The 25,976-nt window shown below is 36.9% G+C and overlaps 4 protein-coding genes across 5 annotated transcripts; all 4 read left to right on the top strand.

The window, feature by feature from the left end:
• The first annotated feature begins 8,418 nt into the window (after window positions 1–8,418).
• LOC137729090 (homeobox protein knotted-1-like LET6) lies at window positions 8,419–14,003 on the top strand. The gene is made up of 4 exons (XM_068467916.1): window positions 8,419–9,827; window positions 10,450–10,711; window positions 13,218–13,465; window positions 13,568–14,003. The coding sequence occupies exons 1-4, from the start codon at window positions 9,372–9,374 to the stop codon at window positions 13,772–13,774; spliced, it is 1,173 nt and encodes a 390-aa protein (XP_068324017.1). The 5' UTR covers window positions 8,419–9,371; the 3' UTR covers window positions 13,775–14,003.
• Window positions 14,004–15,284: 1,281 nt separating this feature from the next.
• Window positions 15,285–18,879, top strand: LOC137729537 (uncharacterized). Of its 2 annotated transcripts, none has more exons than XM_068468512.1 (9): window positions 15,285–15,426; window positions 15,833–15,968; window positions 16,060–16,121; window positions 16,334–16,460; window positions 16,953–17,101; window positions 17,348–17,455; window positions 17,550–17,669; window positions 17,857–18,051; window positions 18,353–18,877. In XM_068468512.1, exons 2-9 carry the CDS (start codon window positions 15,857–15,859, stop codon window positions 18,452–18,454), a joined length of 975 nt encoding a protein of 324 aa, XP_068324613.1. In that variant the 5' UTR covers window positions 15,285–15,426; window positions 15,833–15,856; the 3' UTR covers window positions 18,455–18,877. The 2 variants fall into 2 exon arrangements, with proteins under 2 accessions (XP_068324613.1, XP_068324614.1); XM_068468513.1 differs by having other exon boundaries at window positions 15,292–15,426; window positions 15,799–15,968; window positions 18,353–18,879.
• A 621-nt stretch (window positions 18,880–19,500) lies between these two features.
• LOC137728731 (chromatin remodeling protein EBS-like) lies at window positions 19,501–21,560 on the top strand. Its single transcript, XM_068467481.1, has 5 exons — window positions 19,501–19,726; window positions 19,855–20,197; window positions 20,288–20,356; window positions 20,888–21,017; window positions 21,310–21,560. Exons 1-5 carry the CDS (start codon window positions 19,645–19,647, stop codon window positions 21,334–21,336), a joined length of 651 nt encoding a protein of 216 aa, XP_068323582.1. The 5' UTR covers window positions 19,501–19,644; the 3' UTR covers window positions 21,337–21,560.
• An 800-nt stretch (window positions 21,561–22,360) lies between these two features.
• LOC137728625 (subtilisin-like protease SBT2.4) lies at window positions 22,361–25,976 on the top strand. Its single transcript, XM_068467356.1, has 8 exons — window positions 22,361–22,545; window positions 22,799–22,943; window positions 23,331–23,827; window positions 23,926–23,995; window positions 24,106–24,388; window positions 24,483–24,823; window positions 24,918–25,185; window positions 25,288–25,976. The coding sequence occupies exons 1-8, from the start codon at window positions 22,361–22,363 to the stop codon at window positions 25,974–25,976; spliced, it is 2,478 nt and encodes an 825-aa protein (XP_068323457.1).

Here is a 25,976-nt window from a genome sequence, read left to right as displayed (position 1 = left end):
CAGGTGGACTGTTAATGCAGCTAGCCAGCCACAACTCGATCGTACTACGTGAATCAACATATCAACCTCACTGGATGGAATTGTACTGACTAGATGTGTCTTGAGACTCTTGACAGCTTAATACATATCCTTTGGGAATTATATACACAAAGAACTAGCCAGGTCGATTAACTCATCATCCCCATGTTTTTATTTGTATTCGGAAATTAAACTGCTAAGACTACACCAGTTTAATGAAACTTTTATCCTTCCATAAGTGCAAGCAAAATAATTCATTCCTCCTCCACCACATTCACCTCTCTGGTTGCCTTTTCCTATACAATAGATATTAAGACGGAGAGAATCGAACTCAAACTTGAAACTCTGAGTCAAGGGCGAGGCCACATAAAACTTGGGAGGGGCACGTGCCCCTCCTCAAATTTGTTGGCCCTGTTGTAACTATCTTGCTGTATTTGTACCATTTTTTCGTAAAAATTTCTCATTCACATCCTTGTACACATAATAATAGCACTATTGCATTACAAAATGGACAAATCACCCTAACTAACCCAGAAGAATACTATTTTATCTCTATTGTATGCATGTTTTAACTCTAGAAGCTTGATGAGGTTGCTTCCCTTGAATCAAAGTTCTAGTTTCGCTCCTGCTTTAAGTGCAAGGTACATGCTTTTAACAAATTGAGCTTCAAGCCCAATACTTGCCAATTTCCACGCATATTTATAGTTTGTATGGTTTCACTCTTTCACTTGAGGTGCCGTCATTGTTGCCTTTTGCCATATACGTGACAATTGGACTGTTTGTGAGGATTCTTTGCTACACGATTTTCGCCATGTATAGCCTAAAGGTTAGGTTCTAGTCGGCCAACCCGGACCAAACAACAGAAGGACATGCGTATGATATAACAAATATTATTTCAGTCGGATTGTTAATCGGCTTGCTATTTCTGGTGCTTACAAATGAAAATATCACATAATCTTATTTCTTCGTCGGGAAACAAAAACGAAAAATGAGAAAACGAAGGAGCATAAACGACACAAAAAAGTGGATTGGGTTTTAGGATAAACTAATTTTACTTTGAATATTTAATAAATAATATCTGGTTTAAAAAATTGTTGGATTTTAAGCTCAAAACTTAAAAACAGTTTAACTTAATACGATATAGATCAAGGTCAGCCTTGAGAATTTGAAGGCTCTATGCGAGCTTTGAAGTGAAGTTGTAGAGTTCTCTGACCTCTGACTGACCCCTTGTACATTGATATGTATAAAAGTAAAAAATAAAAACGCTAAATATATGAAAAAATCTATTTTACAACAAATATAATTATAAATCCACATCAAAAAAGTAATATATTACAAACATCACTTAAATTACTCACGTTTTTTGAACGCCAATGTACTAGTTAATGTAATTTTTCAATCAATTCTTTTTCAATTGCCTATGATTTAATTTTTTATATTTATATTGAATTTGAATTGTAAAAATTTATACATAAAACAACATTTTAAAAAAAATTTAGAGGCTTCTCGGATGTGGAAGCCTTAGGTGGGCGCCTACTTCGACTATATTTAAGGCTGGTCTTAATATAGATAATGCAAGTGATGAAATTCAGTCCATTGCGTTTTAGATCCAAATTCTTCATCTTGTAGTATAGATTCTATGGAATATCAATTATATTAAAAAGCATGAGATAGATATTGCTTATATTTTTGCAAAATAAAAAATGTAAGATAACATAAATCAATGAAAATATTGATACCTAAGGTCCTAAACCCTAAAAACATGCACTATCATGATATAAAAAGTGTCTTTTGTTATTTAAAAAATTTGAAAATATCACACAACTTCAACTAGCTTAACTTAAATCTGATGCTATAAACTTTTGGAAAGTGGATGACCTTAACATTTTCCTAAACAGTCCATACTAAATTGTTGTTGACCAAGAAAATGATGATTAGCAGTGTAATTGTTTATCCAAGTGATATTAACAAAAGTCTTAAATTTGTTGACAAGAAAAAAGTCCTAAATTTGGCCTTTTAAATATATTTTAATTTTATAAAATAATTCTATCATGCAACTGTTGATGCCTTGATGGACAGGACGTAAAGTGCTTATCAGAAAAGCTTTGCTTGCAAGGGGCCTAGGCCTAGCATTCCTGTCCCTCTATAAACTCTCCCTCTGCCTACACCTACACCCACACACTTCAACACTTCAACCCTTCACACTGGAAACTTCACACCAGTGACGTATCTCTAACTTTTTTCCCTCTACTTATTTTTTATTCCTCTCCTTTTGAGACGGGTTCGCGTACTTATTCTGTCCTCCACTCCATTTCGAAACCCTAACCCTAACCCTAGACCCACCTAACCGTAACTCTAAACCCTAACCTTAACCCCAAGTACTTCTACTGTTTTTTTTTTTTTTTTGGGTTCTAAGTACTTCTACTGTCTTTTTTGTGGTTTTTTTATGGTTCCTAAGTACTTCTATTGTCTGCCTACAAATCAAATGGTCCCATTCTTCAAACTCTGAACCCTGTTTCTCCCTTCCCAGAACACCAAACCAGGAAAACACAAAAAAAATATATATTCCACATTTAATCAGTTTCAGGTTGATTTTTCTTTAGATTCCTAATATTTTTATCTTTGTTTGATTTGATTTACTGCGTACGGGATATCTATCAGGAGATTTACGATCCCTTTATTCAAACCATCTAGTCTAGTATACACCATATAATTTTAAAACTATTTTGTCTGTTCTGTCAAGGTTTTGGTAATTCACTTCTTTTTCCTTCCTCTTTTCCCTCTTTCATGGGGGCCCTTGTTAAATTGGCAGGTACCGTTGATTTAGTCAGAGATTTCAAATGAAACTGAAGAAGCTTACTATTCTCTAGGGTTAGTCTACGGCCGGAGACTTTTTAACAGAAAAAGCATTGGTATTTTTAAATCTGATGATGTTTTCATAGTATAAATGTATAATCACCTTCAAGCATAACATCTTAACATGATGGTGTAACATGTAAATCTAAGTTATTAATTATAATTTTAAAGGAAAATTATTGAAAAATATTTGAAAACTTTCAGTTTTAACGATAATAATAAAATAAAGGATAAAGTGAATAATATCATGATTGATTTTTTAATGTAAAAATATGATTTTTTATTAAAATAAACAGTATCGAGAGTTTTTCGTTAAAATTTCTTAATTTTAATGGGTTATTTCTAAAACGTACATGAATAATAATTTAGGCTTATATTATAATCTAAGATATAATAATTAACGTTAGTAGTATAATAAACAAAATCGTTTTATGATCCCTCACCATAATCTTGCAACATTTGGACAATAAACAAAATCGTTTTTACTGACATCTCCCTATTTTTTATTTGACCAAAACAGAAGAAGAAGCTTAATCATTCGGATAATGAGTGGGAGTTTAAGAATTATAAGAAATCTACCAACTATACTGTATGTGACCATATAATCACCCCTTTGCGCCATATGACTCGTATCTGTCATTGGTTAATTGAGATTGGAAGATTTTTCTGATTCAAAAGTCCAACAAGTTTCACCAACTCGTTAACTAAGACACAAAAAATTCTACTAATAACGTGCTTTCATGGTGAAGTTGAGATTAATAATGTCATTGAAGATACTCGAGCTCTCTAGATTATGACCTGCTAATTATTCTTTCTGTAAACAAAATTAAGAGCACACACGCATAAACATTGCAAAGGAAATACAGATTAATACGCAAATATACGATATATATATATATATAAAATACACAACAAATAATGAAATGGAGCCAATGTGTTCTTCAAGGATTGGAGCTCTTCTGTCTTTCTGCTGTGTCCAGACTCCAGAGGAGCGGAAGGAGTGAAGCTCCGTAGGAATACATAGATGTACCGACTGTAATGGGAGGGAAAAAAATGGAACCTAGATCAATTACGTACATGTAGAGGCTAGAGGCCTAAAGAGAGAGATTTATGGAAGAGACATTCGGACTGTCCCACTAGCTTTACCAGCTTTATTTTTTAGCTGCAGTAAACTCAACTTTTCTTCATGCCAAATAATTACTGATTAGATGCTATGACTCTGACTAATAATTAAGTGAGATGGAGTGAGTGATTTTATATGCATATACTGCTTAGGAAAAAGATTTTGTCAGTTATTTTTAACTCGAACCAAATCCAAGAAAACTGAAAAAGCTCTCTCAACCCCTTGTTTGGGTAAATTTTAATTGTTACTTTTATAGGAATATTTTTTTTTTCTAAATATAACACATTTAGAGTGAATAATTAAATTTAATGGGACCAATAACAGTGTTTTATAGCTTCCTTTCATTTGTGTAAAAAAAAAAAAAAAAACAGCCGCATTTTTTTTAAAACAAATAGTAATATTTATATTAAGGGAATGAGAAAATAATCTAAGTCTTACAATGAGTTTGTCATAATAATGTGATTCAATTTCTCTATTGACAAGAATCAAACTTAAAATAAAAAATAATCCTATTAGACCGCATTTTCTTAGTATCAAAAGAGGAATGTGTTTTGCTTAATAGATTTTTTTTTTTTTTTTGGTCAAGGACATTGTACAACATGACAATAAGTGTCAACTTGATTCCACGTCTTAAAAAAAACGTAATGGTAGATTATGGAAAGAGATCATTTCCGAATCTCTTAAATTAAGGTCGTCGAATCAAGTGATTCGAGCTTTTCAAATTTCATCCAACAGTAAAAAATTATCACACTTTTAAGGGGTCAAAACAAGTGAGTCATTGGATGAAATTTAGAAGGCCTGGATCATTTGATTCAATGACCTTAGTGGAAGAGATCTGGAGAGGATCTCTTTCCTTAGATTATAATGGTAAGAATTTATTGTATAGTTAAACAATGATGAATAGGTTGCAAGTGTTAGATTGTCATATTGGATAAGCGTTCAACTCAATGTAGGTCTGGCAAATGGGTAGTGTCATGTCACATTTTTTATTTTAACGGGTTCATAATAGGTCGGGTCATGTTAAGAAAAAAAAAATTCTAAATTTGTACATACTGTATTGTCACATAAATACTACTTTGAAAGCTAATTTGAAACGAAAAACCTCAATTGAAGAAACAAAACCAATCTTAATTCCAAAACTAATTTGAAGTAAAACCCTATATTTTGAATGTAATTCAAAATATCAACAATTACCTCCATTAGGGCTCGAGATTCGCTCAATCCAGATAGATAAAAGTAGTAAGTCGACTGGTGATGGGTTACTAGGTCGTATGTGGTGATAGTGGTGTGGTGTGGTGGGAGGGATTGGAGAAGGTGATCGTGGAGGTTGGCAGGAGTGGAGCTTCAAGACTAAGATTCAAGCGTTCAATTTGGGAGATAAAGAGAGTGGCTGCTTCGATTCGAGCCTTCGAGAATGAGAGAGAGCCTGATCTAGGGTTGATAAAAACATTGGACAACCACAATTAAATCTCAACTAATCCAATGGGCATCAATTTTCTAAATTTTAGTTAATATATATATATTTATATTTTAACTTTCAGTTCAGTTTAGGATTAAATTTTACTGTTTTTAATTATAGTATTTCTTTTAGTGGTATAAAATTATAAAATTAATATTTTTCTTATCATGTAACGGGTTATTTACGTGTATACCTTGACCGAACTGTTATCTTAACATGTGCTTATTGGGTTACTGATTCGCTATCATGTTGACCCAAAAACTTGTTAATTTTGTATCATGTTGTCTCGAGTTAACAAGTAGTGTCAGAAGTTGTCAAGCCTAATGCAATGTATCTTGAGTTAATACTATCTTTTCACTTAATGTAACTTAGAATAATAATATTACTTGTAATAAAAAAAATAATGATGACAAAGGTTTCATAAAACAAGATGACGTATATTATAGACTAACTTTGATTATTACATTGTGAACATCCTAAATATTATGTATAGACGTAATCCCGTTAGATAATTACTATTCAAATAAAATATAGAAAAGTTTAATAAAATAGTAATGTCAATCTACAAAAATTTTACTATGTGAATGTAATGCATGAGCAAGCATTTGTTCATTAATTATACTTGATGGATAATTATTTATAAGGAAAATTAATGAAAAAGGTTTGAAAATTTTGAATTTTAACGATAAGAACAAAATAAAGAGTAAAGTAAATAGTATCAGAATTGACTTTTTAGTGTAAAAATGTAGTTTTTCGTTAAAATAAAGCTTTTCGTTAAAATTCTTTTATTTATTTCAAGTCAATCCATTTCAACTTGTGATTGAGTGGTGCAATGCGAAATGACTTTTGTATAAAGAAGTGTCAAGGAGAAAAGAAAATGGCATCACCAACTCATTCTAGACGCATATGAGTGTCCAATGCAGGACATGAGATCGGTACTTTGGTGGGTCACAACTGATACATGCATTATTTATTATATTTTCATGTTAATAATCTCTAAATTTTGTTAAAGAATTGATTACAAAAAAATCTTATTATTTTTATTTTCTCAGTTTTAGCCAATATGTGCACTTAGAACGTTTTTTGTGATAATTTGATTTTTTGGAGGAGTTTTGATGCAAGGCCAATTGGAGAAGGAAGCTAAGAGGCTGAAGATCGTTGTGTCCAAATTTCATAATTTCCATGGAGCCATTCATTCCAGTTTTACAAATCAATTCCGCAGAAGTTGTTTTCCAGTCATAATTGCCCAGCTGTAGGAGAATGAAGATTTGGAGACTTTCCCGATTTTTCCTAGTGGCGTGCGATATAAGCTTGGAAAGATAAGAGATAAAGTTACATTTCCCATATTTTTACAGAATTTTTTAGAAGATAAATCGACTCCAAAACTAGCGTGCAAGACAAATGAATTGTTTCCCAAGCCAAGAAGGATTATTTCCTAGTTTGTGTCATTAATTGTTTAGGAGTTTGTTTTATTTTAGGAGAGTTTCTCCCATACTTTTTAGGGTTTTTGTAGTATAAATAAGTGCCCTAAGCTCTCTCTATAGAATGCATCCACCCCGCATAACCCATATCACCCACACCATATTATCATTCACCATCTCTGCAATTCGTGAAGAGCTTAGGGAAGTGCTTTGCCATGGATTCCGGATTCTATCTTTTTTTTTAATTTTTATTTCTATATGTAATTAAGTTAATATTTGAGAAGTACTTTGTTAATTATTATCTGATTATATGCCATGTTATATTTTTAATCTTTGTGAGTATTTTATTCTAGGTTCAAGTTTCTAATGACTGATCATCTTTAGGAATTTTGCATCTAGATATTTAGATAAATTTATGAGGATGACCAATCAATTAGGTTTATTGGAACTAAGATTAAGAAGAGTAGACAAATTAGTGAGGATGACCAATATCAAGCTAGTACTACTTGGTTGACATGATTCTTCTACCCTTAATGGGTTTTTATGTGTTTAATTGTATGCCTAACCAATATGATATAATTATCATATAGAGATAAAAGAGTTGATGCATGACCACGGAATAATTCATACCTTAGATAGAACAACTTTTAACATTGACATGGTAATTGGATAGTAGTTGACTCTAGGAAAAGTAAATAGGATTATTGTTGGTGGATTCATAACCTTAGATTTCCATTGTTTCTCAATTTTGTCTTGTGTCGTGTGTGATTTTAATTAATTGTGTTTTCCTTTTCTTGTTTATTTAAGTTTTAATCAATTACTCAATTATTCAATTCAATCTACCAGTTGTTTGTTTAATTAAGTCTAGTGTGATTAATCGATTAAATTGGTGTTAAAGCAATTCATGTGGGATCGACCTTGTATTTGCATATTTTACTAAAATTGATTCGTGCGCTTGCGAGTTTAATTTGTTTTAAATTAATTTATTATTTATATTAGTTTAAATACACATCAACAAGCATGTGACAAACTAAATTGAATTAGGAAAGCGATTCCCTCTAGATCTTTTTCACGTAATTATTTTCATTAAACAATTTAAGGTCTTGAAATTTGATCAAACGACTAAAATCATGGGTTCACTTTAAAAATTATAATAACTTTAGCCGTTGAATCAAATTTTAAGAATCTAAATTGTTTGATGAAGATGATTAGGTAGAAATGATCCAGATGGATCCCGTTTCATTGAATTAAAACAATATACATTGCATGATAAGACTAATATTCTTTATTTATTATTTTAATTTTAATTTAATCTTGATTAAGATTGTGATGGATAATGGTGTTGGCGTTGGGCCGCAGGGGAAGGGGACAACGAGCAGAAGTGCGAATATTAAATGAATGGACGGATTGCAATCAAGCTCCAGTAGTAATCAAGAAAAAAAGTAGCAAAAGGGTACAGTAGACTGAGAAAGCTAGACCTAGTAGTGATTCCAATTTCCCGTCTATAATTTTATTTTTGTGGTAATATTTTCATCCGTGTGGGTTCGTACATACATATATATACACATTCACACTCTATTAGCCATTAGGTGTCCCGTTTGGCTCTTCCCTCGATTTGATCGATCGTTGGGTCTCTCTATCTCTCATAATTCTTTGCCAGTAATGGCAGGGCATCAGTGGCGGTGCAAGAAAAGAGGGTGAGAGTTTTCATCGGGAAGGTAAAGCTTTTGCATCACACGACACACAGAGTGTGACAGAGTGAAGTTCTCCCCCCTTCACTCACTCACTCTCCCCTCCTCTCTCTACAATATTTTTATTAATTATTATAAGGAGTATTATTATTATTATTATTCGGATTCACACAATATCATCAATAACCACGAGTTTTGTTTACCCTAAAAAGAAAAACAACCAGCTGAGTCTTTGTGCACCACCACCGCCCTTTTCTTCCTGCTGCTAGCCCTTTACATGAGAGAGAGAGGGACAGAGAGTACTGTATCTTTTCTGTATGTGTGTGAGAGGATAGAATGCATGTCTGAAGAAAGCGAGAGATAAAACAAGAATTTTGCGAAGGAAATCTGAGGCAGGGTTTTGGCAGACCCAGTAATTGGAGAAAAAACACTTAACATTATTAACTACTGACCCACTATTCTCCTCCACTATCACTCTCACTCGCTACTTAGGATTTTCCTGTTAAAGCCTGCTCAAAGTATCGTAGCATAAAACCCGGGAGAGCCCTCGCTTCCCTTGGAGAGGAGAGATCGATCAGGATCAGACCCACATATATATATATATATATGTATAATATTATTGGGTAGGAGAGAGAAAAACAAAAACCTTAACCTAGAGAGAGAAGTGATTTGTAGCAAAGCCAAGTGAACAAAACAAAACAACTAGTACAAGAGGACTAGGTAAGAAAGTTAATTCGTGAAGGATAAGATATACCAAGAGATCGAGAGATCGAGAGAGAGAGAGAGAGAGAGAGAGAGAGAGAATGGAAGGTGTTGGTGCCAATGGCACCTGTAGTATGATGGCCTTTGGAGAAAACAGCAGTAATGGAGGAGGAATGTGTCCAATGATGATGATGCCTCTAATGACTTCCTCACATCATGCTCATCACTCTCATCATCACCTTCATCAACATCATATGAATCTTAATCCTAATGCAGACACACATAATACTAGTACGACTCATCAGTTTCGCCAGCTTCCCCAGCTGCCTCCGTCCAACAACCATCACAACCACCAAAATCCCCATAACACTAGCGGCGGCTCCTCCTTCCTTCTCCACAACCCAGTTGCAGCTGCGGCCTCCTATTTCATGGACAACAACAACAACAATGATGGTGTTGGCGGTAGCTCTTCTTCTTCGCCTTCAACTGTCAAGGCTAAGATCATGGCTCATCCTCACTATCACCGCCTCTTGGCCTCCTATATCAACTGTCAAAAGGTGAAATTGAAACCATCTAATTAAAAAAAATATATATATATATATATATATGTGTGTGTGTGTGTGTATTTTGACCTCCCAATTAGGTTTTCAATTCCTACAAACGTAGGAGTTAGGACCATAACTCTCCATTGTTTGTCCTCCTCTTTTTTTGTGTTAGATAAAAAGGGAAAATTTAGTTGACATGCGCCCGAAGGGGATAGATAATTCATGTTTCCCGCCTCGTTTCTTTGGGAAGTTTGGATCTGAATATCTCAACATTCATGTTCTCATTGTAATTATGAAGGTTTGTCTTAAAGTAATGTGGACGGCCATATCAGTTCCGTAGGTAGGACGCTGTAGACTCAGAACGCCCATCCTCATGGAAAGATTTGGTATTATGAAGTTGTTCATCCAGTACTTCTACTACCATGTTGTTCTTGTCATGCTTTATTGAGTTAATTGGGTTTAACAAGGAACTTTAAGTAATTATGTTGTTGATAAAGACGGTCCAAATCTCTTCGACTTTTGAGTTTTGATCATTTTTAAATATATATTGGGGGTCAATAGAAGAGGCCCTTTTCATCATCATCATTTAAAAGTGTTTGAATAATACTATTCAATTCAAAACGATTATGTGCAGGTTGGAGCGCCGCCTGAAGTGGTGGCGAGACTGGAAGAAGCGTGCGCATCGGCGGCGACTATAGGTCAAATGGTAAGTAGTAGCAGTGAATCAGGATCTCTCGGTGAAGATCCAGCTCTGGATCAGTTCATGGAGGCCTACTGCGAGATGCTTACCAAGTATGAGCAAGAAATCTCTAAACCCTTCAAGGAAGCCATGATCTTCATCCAAAGAATCGAGTCCCAATTCAAAGCGCTCACTCTTTCTTCTTCTGATTCTGCAGGTTCGTATCTCACCATTATCTCTGTGTGTGTATGTATATACATCTGTATATCTTCACCGTTTCTTTTTCTCGAACTTTTTGTATGTCTAGGAAGATCTTTTGAGTATTTTCTTTATTATTTATTATCTGAAATTTTTAATGCAATATAATAACTGGCCATGCATGGATGTCGTTTCCAAGATCCTGTAGGTTTATTTTATTAATTAACAATTATGTTCAGAAAGCGGGTGGCCAATTAGTTCTCTTTGTTCTTATTTTTCAAACCCTTCCATTTCATCGCTTAATTGGTTCCTTCTATAATTTATTTAATCATGAGTCTGCTGTTCTTTGGCATGCATAGAACTGTTTTAGTACTGGGTAGTAGCAAGCTAGGTTTCCACTCGCAAGTCATTTTTTTCAAATTTTAGTATTATAAAAGGGAGGAAGAGAGATTGAAACTATTACAATAATTTTAGGGGGATGGGGGGAGTGTTTTCGAATCCGGGACGTATTGGTAGAAACTCAATACCACATGCAGATATACAAATCGATGGTGTTACATAGAATTGTATGGCTTTGATTCTCTTCTCGGTGTTTGGGTTTTGAATGAGATTGTTTGGTTTCATTTGAATTCTTCACCTTGTTTTACCTAATTGAATTTGACGCGCTGCTTACATCTTTAGAAATATAAAACAACTGGGTTAGCTTGCGTTTTTCCCCATGTCTTGCATATACATGGCAATGCTCAAAGTAATTTCTGTTTCATAATTATTAGAGTTTTCTTACACCCTAGTGACCAATTTGTGTGGACAACATAATATTTGTAATTACTTTTATACTCTTGGAATATTAGTTAAATTAGATTTTGTATGGTAGTCTGCCTTGTTCTATGGTTATTTCGATATATAGACCCGAGCTCTAGAAATCGTTGATGTTTTTATGTCTTTCTTAAATATTGTACATTTTGAGCTTTAGATACAATATTTTCTGCACATGCTTATTTTTTTGTAACACGAGTCTTCATGTAAAGACTAGCAATAGCTATAAGTTGATAATGTGGTATCCTGGATTTTTACATATACAGAGAATATCTGCCATCGATGACTAGTGACGTGAGACTAGCTTTTCACACGTTTAATTAGTTCTCAAACCCTACGTGCTGTAGTGGACTCGTGGTGTCGTAATAATATGATACCAAAAGAACTGAGTTGTTGGTGGGTCTAATTCATAAAAACCAATACATGTTCTCAAAAGGGACGAGCTAGAAATTGGCTATTTGGTTCCTTGAATTTTATTAACAATATGCTGGACTCAGAGTAATCAGGTTTTCTGAACCTCAATTTGTTTAGCCAGCATATCCTTAATTGAGGTTTTGAATATGGTGGACTTTGAAGTATTTGAGTTCTATTTTATTATCATTTTCAAATTGTGAAAGACTGATTAATGTGGATATGCTTCTTAATAATTATTAACATGAGCAACATTTTTGGATTTAAATCATTTATTGTTGTCCAACATATTTAGTGTGTTTCAATATACCAACTAATGCTGCAAGTGAAGAGGCAGCTGAGGTAACCAAGTTTAACTAATCATCGTCAATCAACTGTGCGTGCGACTTAATCCTTAAATGCTGATAACCTTGCTTACTTGAGTGAAAATTATTCTGTTGCTTGACAAAATATTGAACTAATCTTGAACATCCTTTACTTGATGGTATCCTAGCTGTTCACAGTTACTTAGCGATTTGTTAATATTTTTTTTATCTGGATTCTGGACAAGAATTCCTTGTAACTTAGGAGCCTACACACACTCACACACAAATGTATTTAGATTGCAATGATAAGTAGTAATTGCATTTCGAAGTAGGATTAAGATAGCTAGATCCATGCCTATATGTTTTGCATAGAGTTGTCTTGCATAGCCTGGTGATATATTTGATGTTGGGAGTGAAAAAAGAATGTCTGTGGGTCTATAAAAAGTGCCCCTATGTATCAAAAGAATGACACTATTTACATCAGACACTTTTTGCCTGTACAAAAACAAAGAAAGTACTTCCATTCTGATGGCTGAATATATATTCCTCAAGATCAGGGATGTATTCTACAAAAACCTTGGCAAAAAGATAAAGGTGAAAGGAAATAGAGATATAGTTTGAATATTGTGTCTTTACTACATTGAATGCAGAAATGTTTTACAGCAGCAGTGTATGTTTTGAGTAATATATATGCATAATGAGCATGCAATGATAGATCCGATGGCAATGAGTTCTATTTGAACCCAGCTGGAACTTTTGACCTTTCAATAGTTGAGTTGCTTTTTTGGCCTCGTAAATGTAAGTGGCCAGTGATCACTGAGATCATATTCGTTTTGATTGATAAAGAGAGACTTGAAGGAAGATGCCCTAAAACATGTAAAGAACTTTATTATTCAGTTTTACTTATGATTAGAGCTGCAACTAAGATAAAGAAAGCCTGTTTAATTCATTGTTGATGTATTTTAATTATGTGTTCAAGTTTTATGCCATTAGGTTATGGCGATGGAATTGATAGGAACAATGTATCATCTGAGGAAGAGGTTGATGTTAATAACAACTTCATAGATCCCCAAGCTGAAGACAGGGAGCTTAAAGGGCAGCTATTGCGCAAGTACAGTGGATATTTGGGTAGTTTGAAGCAGGAGTTCATGAAGAAAAGGAAGAAAGGGAAGCTGCCTAAAGAAGCCAGGCAACAGTTGCTAGATTGGTGGAGTCGACATTACAAATGGCCTTATCCATCGGTATAATGTCATACATTTTTCTTTCTATACATCGGAATACGTATGCGCACATTTTCTCATGGGGAATTAGATTAATTATCTTCATACACGTGGTCAATGCAGGAATCACAGAAACTAGCTCTTGCAGAATCAACGGGGCTGGACCAGAAGCAGATAAACAACTGGTTCATCAACCAAAGGAAGCGACATTGGAAGCCGTCAGAGGATATGCAGTTTGTGGTGATGGATGCTAGCCACCAAGGCCACTATTACATGGACAGTGTCATGGGAAATCCATTTCCCATGGATATCTCTCCCACATTGCTCTGAACTAAGATGACAAGCAATTAGTATGCTGCTAATTATATATATTTAAATGTGTTATTGAGGAATGCCGGTACATTTCTTAACAACTTAACTATTAATTCCTTTTGACTATGGATTGTGATTAATGTCACACAATCATGCATGTGTACGTACGTGCTACTATGTATGTCGTATAAAATCTCACTTAATTTAATTGTTAACCAATATAAATAGTGGGTTCTTATCTTCTCAATGTGCTGTTATTGACATTGTAAATGTAGAATTATCAGAGAGGCGAGCCATACGGTTCACTTCCAACAACATCGATATTGTCTTTAACTTGGTAATTATTACCTGCACAATCCGTCAGATGGGGTTTTATCACAAAATACCTCGGTATTAGTTGTTTTTATTTTCTCATTGGTACAGTCGATGTGGGATATTTCCACGTCTCTTCACGTGGGACCTAATTAGTGGGTCGCACGTAGAAGATCCACACATTGACAATCGTGTGGAGTCAAGGGAACTCATCCTACACGTGGGGTTAAGGGATCTACCATCATCGTGCGGGGCCAAGGGGATCCACCCATCACGTGGTAATACAATACGAGCCTGCTCCTTGGCTCTAATACTATGCTAATTAAGGCTTATTTTAGGGTTTTAATTTCTTGATATCATTCTTCTCACCAAGGAGGAAAATATATAATGTACAAGAGTGTTTTACAAGGAAAGAAACATCAAATAATCAAATTACAATCTGATTGTGGTGGAGGTAGTGTATTGTTCGTCTACAATTCAAAATGAGTCCATAATCGATTGCTCTTCGTAATTGCACGCCCTTCAAGATCCATGCGCGCAGAGTTACTCGCTCAGCCTTGAGTGGTCAACAATGCCACTCCGAGCAGCGGCACGACCACCTTTACCTCCTATTGTAAACACGTGGCTTGATTGGTGATTGAGTAGGTCTGCTTCTAAAGCTTTGTTCCATAAAGTTATTAGTCTTTTCATGTATCATTGACAATCGAGAAGTACTTTATGTTGCTCAGTTGGACTAAGCTGGTGAGCTGTCAATTCTAGTCATGCCCTTCTTCTAATTTCATTGGGCCATGTGCTTCTTATTCTTCTTTGGGCTTTAATTTTCATTGGGTCTTTCATGATCTTTTTCCAGCTCGGACTATTTTAAGGATCGAAAAGAACTCTATATTAACAACTTTCAAATAAGTGGTAAGTAATCAATTGTAAAAGTATTTTTAAATAAATTTTGAAAAGAAAAAGCCAGTGGTAACAACACTTGGATTTTAAATAAAAGTATCTATGAGTGAAAGTGTTTTCTATATGAGAACTACGAAAGAGTGGAAAATTACTTCTCAAAAAAAAATAAAAAAATAAAAAAATTCCTGCAGTCCAGCCTACAAAGAGTACTTGGGCTTCATAAAATATAAGCCCACCACGTACGTGGGTAATAATAAGCCCAGCCCATATCTGCTCATTTGTCGATCCGAATACAAAGAATTTGGGGTTTTGGAAAATTGGGGTTTTTCGTTTTACATTTTCAGAACCGGACCTGGCTCCGGGTACCTTACTCTCCCTCTCTCTCTCTCTCTCTCGCCTCCTTCGGCAGCGCCCTCCGGTTGGAGGATCGACGGCCGCAAGTCTCCGATCGCATTTCGAATTGGGTACTTCTCTCTTCTTTGTTTTCTTCAAGTTCTTCCAGCTTTTGGGCACTATTTTTTAGTTTGCGTTTTCAATTCTGTATATAGATGAACACTGGTTGAACAATTTAGGTTAGTGTTTGTCACTGTTTCCTCAGCTGCTAAAGTTATCTTTTTGTTTTGGGCATTTTATCGAACGTCTCGAAAGCATTCAAATTATGATAGAAAAAAATGGTTTGTAATGATTGTCTGTATTGTGGGATAGGATGAGACATTGTAATATTACATTCGTGCATTTAAGAATGAGAGCCCGAGTTCGACAGCGAAGTGAATTTCGTTATGAATTTATGTTGGTGTAAACATCAATTTAGGGTCTAAAGGTGTGTGTTTTTGTAGTAAGAAGACTGAGAAAGCTGATTTGTGGATGCAGATAACCTGTTGAAAATTATTTGGCATGGCCTTGTTGGTGTCCAGAAGGCTTTTGCGTACTTTTGGGTCTGTATTAGCATCGGGCCGCTGTGACTCTCCAAGTAATTTATGTCCATCATCATTTCGTGCTTCTCTCGGTAAGTACGTGTACATGTCTGTTATAGACTTCCATGGAAGGAATTGAAAGCATTATTAGTTTTTCCAACCTTTATTTTGGTTCTTGAACAGATTTTTGCGGCCATGTTCCCGGGGTTATCTTACTTTCTGGAGAATTGTCAACTGTTTCCAAGGTATTCCTTGCATCATATATATTTACATTCCTCCACACCCATTTTTTTTTTTTTATATCGGAAAAAAGAAGAATATGGTGAAAGTTGAGCTATATCATATGAATCAGTGCAGCATTTTCACATGCTCAATAAGGTGATTTATTGGCTTCTTTGCTTTCTGTATATGTGGCAACTCAATAATTAACTCCTATTTTTTGTATCTCTATATATAGGCTGGATCATTTTTTCTAGCAAATCGAAGGCTTTCAACCTCCAACCCGACTCCCGAATCAAGTGGAGGTGCCTTTCCCTCTAATTTATTGTCAGCAAGGCCCGTCGATGCATCAGACCGTTCTATAGGTACGAGGAAAGGTCAAAGCATTGCATGTTTTGAGGTTTATGTTACCTAGAAAATCATTATAAATATTGGAATGCGTTCATTAATTGTTATACAGTGAGTTTGAGCTGAATTGTTATACGGTGAGTGTGTGTGTGTATTCTATGCAAATCAAGAACAATCCTATAGTTCCGATAGATATCTCACCCAGTTACTAGTTGACCTAAGAGTGTACTATGGACCTATGGTTCATGTATACTAATTCGAACTCGAACATTACTCTTCCTGGAGTCCCGTAGTTTGTAGCACTGAAATTTTTTCATTTGTCTTATGTGCTAAGTGGGACACATTTATGTAGTCATAGTCATGCAGTAAATTGAGACACTGTTAGTTTGCGGTAAAACTTACATATTACTTTACCAGGTTTACATGTAGGTATGGTTTATTAATGTTATCTATCAAAACTGGACGTTTACTGTAGAACTGTTTGAGTGATTTTGTGTATTGTATTATAGGACTCGGTCAAGACCTTGTGATTCCAGTGACAAATTTTCATTATGAAGATAAAGGCTTCACAGTTTTGGCTGGTGATGTTTTCGATGTGCCTATTAGGAAGGATATTATTCATCGGGTTGTACTATGGCAGCTAGCAAAACGGCAACAGGTATTTACGTATCTGTACCCTTAGGCATTGACACCTCAAGCATGTAAGGCTGGCACTAATGGCGGTTGTGCCACTTGACACTTGAAAGTAGACGGGCTTTCATTTTTGTTTTGGTGGGGGGCATGTCATAGGCTTAGATATTGTCGTTATCCAAGTTTAGATTTTTCATACAATGTTGGCGGGACTATACACAAATGAAAGTGAGGAAGAAGAGAAAAAAACTTATGATTGTTGATTGGTTTACAGGGAACACATTCAACAAAAACTATTAGTGAGGTTAGTGGGACTGGCAGAAAGCCATGGAATCAGAAGGGTACTGGTCGAGCAAGGCACGGAACATTACGTGGCCCCCAGGTACTTGTTTATCATGCTTTTGAATTAGCATGTTTCCTGATTTTCATTATGCCTTTAAGATGGTTTTGCTAATGAATTTAGTGGGTGTTAACAGTTCCGAGGAGGATGCACAATGCATGGTCCTAAGCCACGAAGCCATGAATTTAAGCTGAATAAGAAGGTTCGGCGTCTAGGACTAAAGATTGCTCTGACAGCTCGGGCAGCAGAGGGAAAGGCAATTCTCTCTTTTCCTCCCCCCCACTCCCCCCAAAAAAAAAAAAAACAAAAATCCCTCTCTCCACACACAAACACTCCTCCCCTTGCTTTGTTGTGCCGTGTGTGTGGCTGAATTATATTAATTAAATTTTTAATTTTTTTTTCTTATATGGAACTTAACAAGTGAAACTGTACGAAAACTACAGCTTCTGGTTTTTGAAGATTTTGAGGTCCCTACGCATAAAACCAAGAATGTTGTGAACTACGTCCAACAAATGGAGGGCTCCAAGAAATTTCTGCTGGTGGATGGTACCAAAACTGAGGATGGTAAACAAATGTTACCTGAAAAGCTCAAGTTGGCTACACAAAATTTGCATTACGTGAACGTGCTGCCTGCAGTAGTGAGTTGCTCTTTCTGATCCTTAATAAGTGTTGTATTATAGCTACTAGCTAGCAATTTCTATGCAACCTGAGATGCCATTCCACATAGACACTTTGTTCTAGAAAGTAGTGGGCTTCTTAATTCATTAGCAATGGCTTAGATAGAAACTAGCGACAAACGTTTACATTGTTGAAGATGTTTGATTCACAAAACTAGAAGTAAACAATCAAAACAGCGCTCTCAAGTTTTATAGATACATGAAACCGGCTGCCATGTAAGTTTGGTTTGAACTCAGTACTCGTGTATTTCAACTTTTGCAGGGTTTGAACGTCTACAGCATCCTGCAGCATGACACACTGGTGATGACCCAAGCTGCTGTAAATGAAATTGTCGAGCGGATGCACACCCCAATCAACCGTTGATGCAGTACCTACTTGTCTACTCCACTTCATCACTTACAGCTCAGATAGGACCCGGCTTTTGTTTTTTGATGGAGCTAAAAGAACGCCAACACTTTTAGCCGAAAAATAATGTGCGGTTTTTTCATAACAGTATGCAAATCAAATTCAGTGATCGACACTTTGAGTGAATTCTATCTGTGTCTAGGTTACCTTCACCTCAAAATTTTGTGGTTGGAAATGAGTGAGGCTTAGAGGACATTCATTCCCATGGCTGTTAAAATGTTGTACACCTTTACTGTTGTGGAGGTAAAGTTACTTTATGGGGTCGCAATTATTTTAGAAAATGTATCCAAATTTAGTAAATGACGTTGGATTTCTCTGTTGGGTTATCATGCCTGAGTAAAAGATGACGTCGGATTCTGCAAGAGATCGATTAAAAAACATGGCTTAGCTATACTTGATTATTCACTTTTAAGTAAGAGGTGTTAGGTTCGACTCTTACAATTTGAATCATTTTATTACTAACTTATTTTAAGATTAAGTTCAACCCCTCTACATTAGCATAGATAATATTATTTGTTAAAAAAAAATCCAAAATAGTAAGCCCTCGCTAGTGATTACAAGTAGGCTAAATAGCCAAAATGGTCCCTGAGATTTGCATAACACATCACTTTAGTCCTTGAGATTTGAAAATTGCCCAAACTTCATGCCAAGAGCTTCGGGACATTTAACGGAGTTTTTAACGGAATGACCAAAATGATGGATGGTGGACAATCTTAGAGACCATTTCTATTGATTTTCAATTTCAGAGATCAAAGTGATGTGTCATGTAAATCTCACGAACTATTTTGGCTATTTAGCTTTTACAAGTATTATTCAACCCAATTTCCCAAAAATTCCTAATCACAAGAACAATTGAAAAAAATTAAAAATTATTGGAGAGGCGTGGAAAGCAACGGATCCAGACGTTAACGCCAGAATTTAAGAGAGTTATGAGACAGAGAGAGACCCATAAAGGTCAAGCGTCACAGTCACTTGTGTACTGTCTCTCTCTCGTCTTCATGAGAAGAAGGGTCTAGGGTTTCTCTGCTGAATTCTCCCTCCCAAATGTCCAAAAGTTTAGGGCTTTGAAATCAAACCACTTTCCGCCACTGAAATTGCTTCAAAGTTCCCACATTTTCCACCACCAAAGCTTCCCAGAAAAGACCCATATGGCCAAAACCAGACCAGGAAAAAAGGAGTCAAGGGACGCGGACTCTTACACTATCAGGGGCACCAACAAAATCGTCAGAGGTAACAAAAACCCAAAACAAAAATCAAATCTTTTTGTTAATTTCCAAAAAAGTGAAAAAAATAATTGTCGGATTGTTCAATTTTTGCTGGAACGCTAATTGGGTTGAGGAAATTTGGTGATTTTGCAGCTGGGGATACAGTCCTGATGCGCCCGTCGGACACCGGAAAGCCGCCATACGTGGCGCGCATCGAGAAGATCGAAGGTGAAAGCCGGGGCGGCATGAAAGTGAGAGTGAGGTGGTATTACAGGCCGGAGGAGTCGATTGGAGGACGGAGGCAGTTCCATGGATCCAAAGAGTTGTTCTTGTCTGACCACTATGATGTGCAGAGCGCTCACACCATTGAAGGCAAGTGTACGGTGCACTCCTTCAAGAACTACACGAAGCTGGAGAATGTTGGAGCTGAGGATTACTACTGTAGATTTGAGTACAAAGCTGCTACTGGAGCGTTCTCGCCCGACCGAGTTGCTGTGTGAGTGTAATTTGTGTTTGTTTTCGGTTTTAGTGGAAATGTAGTAATATATGGATGGGATTTGATGGATTGGTTTTGTGTGTTTTGAAGGTATTGCAAGTGTGAGATGCCATATAACCCGGATGACCTCATGGTGCAATGTGAGGAGTGCAAGGACTGGTAATTTCTTCATTTTTCCATCATATTATCTTGGCGATTCGTAAATTGTATTTGCTGAACAGAATGTGCTTCAAATATTTATTAAAATTTGTACCTAAAAGAGAGTGAGAAAAGAAGCATTTAAGAGGCTAAATCTATACTGGATCCCCAAATTGTGGTCTCAGAACACTGGTTAGCATATATGCAAACTGCATAGAAGTTTGGATTTTAATGATCATTTGATGATGTTTTCTTCTCCCTCCTGGTGGCTTTGAGTTGCATACTTCTGTGAGTTATCACTGTAATTTGCCTTAACCAACTCAAAATTTGCGCTGTACGAAGGTTGATTTTCATATGTTTGTTTAGTTAGAAGTTGATTGTTCACATTCATGCTTGAGAATTGGTTTCTGAAATTCAACTTAGTACTCTGGTAATTTTATATTTGAGTCTTATTCAGATGAACTTTTGGTCCTTTTTGCAACATTATTAAATCTCCCATTTATACATTTTAATATCCTGATACATATACGGATGTTACCATCGGACTTGTAGGTACCATCCTGCTTGTGTGGGAATGACTATTGTGGAAGCAAAAAAACTGGAAAGCTTTTTGTGTTCCGAGTGTTTAGCTGAAGAGGACGAGAAAAATCCCCAGAATGCAGTTCCAGCAGCTGTTGCGGAGGTGTGATTTCATATAATGGAGTTTTAGATGACTATAGACCAAGGCTGAATGACAAATTATAAATTAATAATGGTTTCACATGTTCATTGTATATTTTACGATCAATGATGCTTTGCTTTCGTCACGGAAGTTTATTGTCCATTCTCATTGTTATTCACCGGTTGTTTTTCTGTTCAAAAACTGTTGTACGTTAAAAGTAGAGTGGTCTTCTTATTCATTCTACACTCTATATATCAAATTATGCTATATTAATTCCGACAAATGTGTAATCTGAATTCATAACCTTTTGCAGCTCGAGCCCAAGCGCCAGAAGAAATAACATCCTTAGCAAGCATCGGTTTGCTAGGAGCCGAGATGCTATGTCTGCCGTTTGGGCTGTACAGTAGGATATCAGGAGCTTAACGTTTTGGTTACATATCATGACCTTAGTTTGATTTAGGCTATGTGCACCAGCTTCATTTTCAGGAAATTGGTCATGTAATTTTAACAAAACAGAATTGAGTTCGAACCTTGTTCTCTTTCTCGACAATCAATGAATCGTTTGCTTCCAAAAATTGTTGCGTAATTTTAATTATCAACGTATGAATCTGTTTTGCTTGTTCTCTTCATCGTGGTGGTCGGATAGCTTTTTGTATGTTTAAGTTGCGGGAATTGCATCATGGCAGCTGCAGATAATAATGCACAGTAAAATGTTACAGCAGATTTCTGGTTTGATAGCTGCTTTTCGAACCTGGTAGATGGTTTCCATTATCTACAGCTGCCAAACATGTTCTCTTGGTCACCAAGTGACCAAAGAATGTGTGGGTCACTCACCGGTGTGTGGTCATGAATCTTTAGTCACTAGGTGACCAAAAGAACATGATTCATACGATCACACGCCCTATTCCTCTAGACGATACTAAAGCTCCTAGACTTTGTTGATTGTGAACCAGAAACTAACTTTTCTTCTTGCTTTTACCCTTCTTCCCTCCCTCTCCGCCGGAAAATAACGAACTCATCAAGGTTGTTTGGTGTGAGAGGGCATGAACACGCTCACGTAAACTTTCAATTACAAACTGAATTAAACGAAAGATAACGATTTAGTCCAAAAAGCAGGCTGGTTTTCCTCTTAAAGAAAGCTCTATTCACATTAATAGTGCAGTTAACCATTGATTGTTTGCATGGCAGATATGGCAACTTCTTCATGTTTTAAATTTGTGAAGGTTACAAGTAAATTTCTGTTCATAATTCCTAAACTGCAGAATCATATATATGGAAGACATCTAACAGCACAATTAATTACCATTAAACCGAACGAATCAACACCATAATCCCCAACATATTTCTCTGTTTGTGCTGCAACCATGGCAGGAAGGGTCAGTGTAATGCCTCCAATATTTTTCCTAGCGATTATTGTTTCTGTCGGGTTCGTTACTTTTGCGGAAGAGCGAGCCTTGTACATGGTTTTGATGGAAGGAGACCCGGTCGCATTCCATGGAGGTTCTCGAATATCATCTCGTGAAGACAGAAGGCGTCTTGATCCAAACAGGTGGGACGGGGATCACAAAACTTGTCTTATTTTGTTATCATGCATATGCAGTCCGGCTCTGTGCAGGATATATTGTCTTTCTTAAAGACGTGATACGTTCAGAAAAAGATTCACCGTGTAGAACGTCACGTTTTTAAAGAAAGATAGGACGTTCTACACAAAAATTCTCTCTCTATGTGTGTGTGTGTGTTTATGATGATAATTGCTGATTATGATCTTAATTATCTATGGCTTGATGCATGGATATCATTAGTGAAGTTTTCAAGGCCCATGCAAAGCGTTTGGTGGATTCTCATGACCAACTTCTACAGAGTGCTTTAGAGACTGGAAGCTACAGCAAGCTTTACAGCTTTAAACATATTGTAAATGGCTTTGCTGTCCATACCACCCCTTCCCAGGTCCTCTGCCACTATGCGTATTTTTTTTATTCGGGCAGCGATATTCTAATCTAATTTAAATTATTGGGCGGGAGATTTCGGACTTGGATGCAAAGGGGAAGCACACTTCACGTGTTGAATAATAGAAATTTGGATTTTGGACGTTGTTTTTTAGCGAGGGTCCAATAACTTTGAATTTACAACTTCAGTCCAATATGCAAATGTAGGCGTAGCACCACATTGGTTGGAGCGTATGTGCTGCCCCTATCCCTATTCACTAAGTTCGAGTCTCACTCTTTGTAATTTAGTTTGGTTTAAAGAAATTATTGCTTATATATAAAATGCAGTTCAATACTTCTTGGATATAGACTTATCATTTAACTATGTATTTGATGATGAACATTACAGGCTGAAGAGCTCAAAGCCGCTGCAGGAGTGAAGTTAGTTGAGAGAGACAGAGGAGCAAAGTTGATGACAACGTACACTCCTGAATTCCTTGGACTACCCCAAGGAGCATGGACACACGATGGAGGAGATGATCGTAGCGCCGGCGAGGGAATCGTGATTGGTTTTGTGGATTCAGGCATCAACCCCACACACCCCAGTTTTGCTTATGATCCCCTGCACCCTTTCACCGGAAATATCTCTCATTTTTTGGGATCTTGCGAAACGGGTCCTCGATTCCCTGCAAGTTCATGCAACGAGAAGATAGTCTCGGCAAAGTTCTTCTCAGCTGGGGCTGAAGCTGCTGCCACTCTTAACTCTACAGTGGATTTTCTTTCACCCTTTGATGCAGTTGGTCATGGAAGTCACGTCGCATCAACCGCTGCGGGTAATGCTGGAGTTCCAGTGGTTGTGAATGGTTACTACTATGGAGAAGCAAGTGGGATGGCTCCACGGGCGCGGTATGCTTTGTCTATTGCTTAAATTGCAGCAATGTCAAGATTCCAGAATTCTCACATTTCTGGCTTCTTTGAGTTGTGACTTTGTTTTTTCGTCACAGAATTGCGGTGTATAAAGCTGTGTATCCTACAGTGGGAACTTTAACAGATGTAGTTTCAGCGATCGATCAAGTAAGATTTGTAATTTGGCAGATTCTTCGAGTTAACTTGTCATCCAAGTTTGAACCGAAATAGTGAAAACCTTCTTTTGGTGTGTGGTGTGTTTTCATTTGTGACGCCAGGCAATTCTGGATGGAGTGGACATCCTAACACTCTCCGTAGGGCCAGATGAACCGCCCGAAGACACGGTTACCTTCTTAAGCGCGTACGATATTGCCATGTTATCTGCTCGAAGAGCAGGGGTTTTCGTGGTGCAAGCAACAGGTAATCAAGGGCCAGGTATTTCAAGCGTAGTGTCTTACAGCCCTTGGGCTGTAGGTGTCGCTTCATCTGGCACAGATAGAACTTATCCGGGTTCTATTCTTCTCGGAAACGGCACAAAAATCGAAGGTGTGGGATTATCAGGTACTAATATCGTAACTTCAACAACATTTTAACTAGACCGAGTTCAACTTCATCCATAATTTTTTTCATGAATGATTATCTGTATCGATTTCAGGACCGACTTTTGGATATGGTTTGCTTCTGCATAAGTTGGTTTTGGCAAAGGATGCAGTGAAGGCAGATGGGACTTTCCCAAGGACTCCACCTTATGTCGAAGAGTGCCAATATCCAGAAGCATTGGATCACAATGTAGTACTAGGTAGCATCGTCATCTGCACCTTCTCGGAGGGATTCTACAACGGAACATCCACCCTCACCGCCATCATCAACACGGCAAAAGGTCTAGGGTTTATGGGTTTTATCCTTGTTGCAAGTCCGGTCTACGGTGATTTCATTGCAGAACCTATTCCTTTTGTTGTTCCTGGCATTTTAGTCCCTAATTTAACCAATTCCCAGGTATATATGTTAAAAATACATCATATTTTTGATGAGCCTTGGCCTATCCAGGAATTAGCAGAACATTCTTTGAAGAACTGATCATAAATTATAGGTTATATTGCAATATTATGAACAAGAAACACACAAGCAGGAGAAAGGATTTGCTACTCAATTCGCAGCAAAAGCGGCTATCGGAGAAGGAAGAGTTGCTTCTTTCATGGGACAAGCGCCCGTTGTAAGCAGATTCTCTTCGAGGGGACCAGATTTTGTAAACACTTCCAGGACTCCTTGTGATGTATTAAAGCCGGATATTCTTGCCCCAGGGCACCAAATTTGGGCAGCTTGGAGTCCCGTTAGCGCCTCAGAACCCGCTTTAACAGGTGATAAGAAGATGCAAGCCTGCAGCAATCTTCTGCGTTATTTCGGTAATACCTTGATACACAAGCAAGTAATTAACAAACTTTGGTGATTTTGTTGTTTAGGGTACAATTTTGCATTACAATCTGGTACAAGCATGGCAACACCTCATGTGGCGGGAATAGCAGCACTCGTCAAGCAGTACAATCCTTCATGGACTCCATCCATGATTGCGTCCGCGATTTCCACCACTGCCACAAAGTACGACAAAAATGGGGAACTTATCATGGCGGAAGGATCTGGCATAGGCAGTACATTTCCTTCCAGCCATTTTGATTTTGGAGCTGGACTGGTCAGTCCAAGTCGAGCCCTGGATCCAGGCCTAGTCTTACCTACCGGATATGAAGATTATATCAGCTTCTTGTGCTCATTGCCTGAAATCAGTCCAGCTGCAGTTAGAAATGCAACTAGTGAACCGTGCAATAACACGCTTGACCATCCGGCCAATTTGAACCTCCCTTCGATAACATTATCGGCATTGAGGGGGTCTCAAATCGTCCGACGGATTTTCAATAACGTGGGGAGCAAGCCAGAGACTTATGTTTGCTCTGCGGTGTCACCTAATGGGACAATAGTAGATCTGTGTCCAACTTGGTTTAGGATTGCTCCAGAAGGCATCCAAGAACTGCATATACAAGTTAAAGTGACGCAAGCGATGGATGATTTTACATTTGGTGAAATTGTTCTTACTGGAAGTTTAAATCATATTGTCAGGATACCCTTATCGGTTTTTCCCGTTTCGATATCGAAATGA

This window comes from Pyrus communis, chromosome 3 (assembly GCF_963583255.1).
Source record: "Pyrus communis chromosome 3, drPyrComm1.1, whole genome shotgun sequence".
Lineage (NCBI taxonomy): Eukaryota > Viridiplantae > Streptophyta > Magnoliopsida > Rosales > Rosaceae > Pyrus > Pyrus communis.
Note: the sequence above shows the minus strand (reverse complement) of the source record. Positions and strands in the feature narration are given on the sequence as shown.

What these genes read in the sequence shown, in the direction of transcription:
- LOC137729090 (XM_068467916.1), top strand. Translation starts at nt 9,372, where the DNA reads ATGGAAGGTGTTGGTGCCAATGGCACCTGTAGTATGATGGCCTTTGGA. An exon ending in CCTATATCAACTGTCAAAAG is followed by an intron (nt 9,828 to 10,449) that starts GTGAAATTGAAA and finishes GATTATGTGCAG; the next exon opens with GTTGGAGCGCCGCCTGAAGT. An exon ending in ACAAATGGCCTTATCCATCG is followed by an intron (nt 13,466 to 13,567) that starts GTATAATGTCAT and finishes TGGTCAATGCAG; the next exon opens with GAATCACAGAAACTAGCTCT.
- LOC137729537 (XM_068468513.1), top strand. Translation starts at nt 15,857, where the DNA reads ATGGCCTTGTTGGTGTCCAGAAGGCTTTTGCGTACTTTTGGGTCTGTA. An exon ending in ATCATTTCGTGCTTCTCTCG is followed by an intron (nt 15,969 to 16,059) that starts GTAAGTACGTGT and finishes GTTCTTGAACAG; the next exon opens with ATTTTTGCGGCCATGTTCCC. An exon ending in TGCATCAGACCGTTCTATAG is followed by an intron (nt 16,461 to 16,952) that starts GTACGAGGAAAG and finishes ATTGTATTATAG; the next exon opens with GACTCGGTCAAGACCTTGTG.
- LOC137728731 (XM_068467481.1), top strand. Translation starts at nt 19,645, where the DNA reads ATGGCCAAAACCAGACCAGGAAAAAAGGAGTCAAGGGACGCGGACTCT. An exon ending in CACCAACAAAATCGTCAGAG is followed by an intron (nt 19,727 to 19,854) that starts GTAACAAAAACC and finishes GTGATTTTGCAG; the next exon opens with CTGGGGATACAGTCCTGATG. An exon ending in TGTGAGGAGTGCAAGGACTG is followed by an intron (nt 20,357 to 20,887) that starts GTAATTTCTTCA and finishes TCGGACTTGTAG; the next exon opens with GTACCATCCTGCTTGTGTGG.
- LOC137728625 (XM_068467356.1), top strand. Translation starts at nt 22,361, where the DNA reads ATGGCAGGAAGGGTCAGTGTAATGCCTCCAATATTTTTCCTAGCGATT. An exon ending in AGGCGTCTTGATCCAAACAG is followed by an intron (nt 22,546 to 22,798) that starts GTGGGACGGGGA and finishes GGATATCATTAG; the next exon opens with TGAAGTTTTCAAGGCCCATG. An exon ending in TCCATACCACCCCTTCCCAG is followed by an intron (nt 22,944 to 23,330) that starts GTCCTCTGCCAC and finishes TGAACATTACAG; the next exon opens with GCTGAAGAGCTCAAAGCCGC.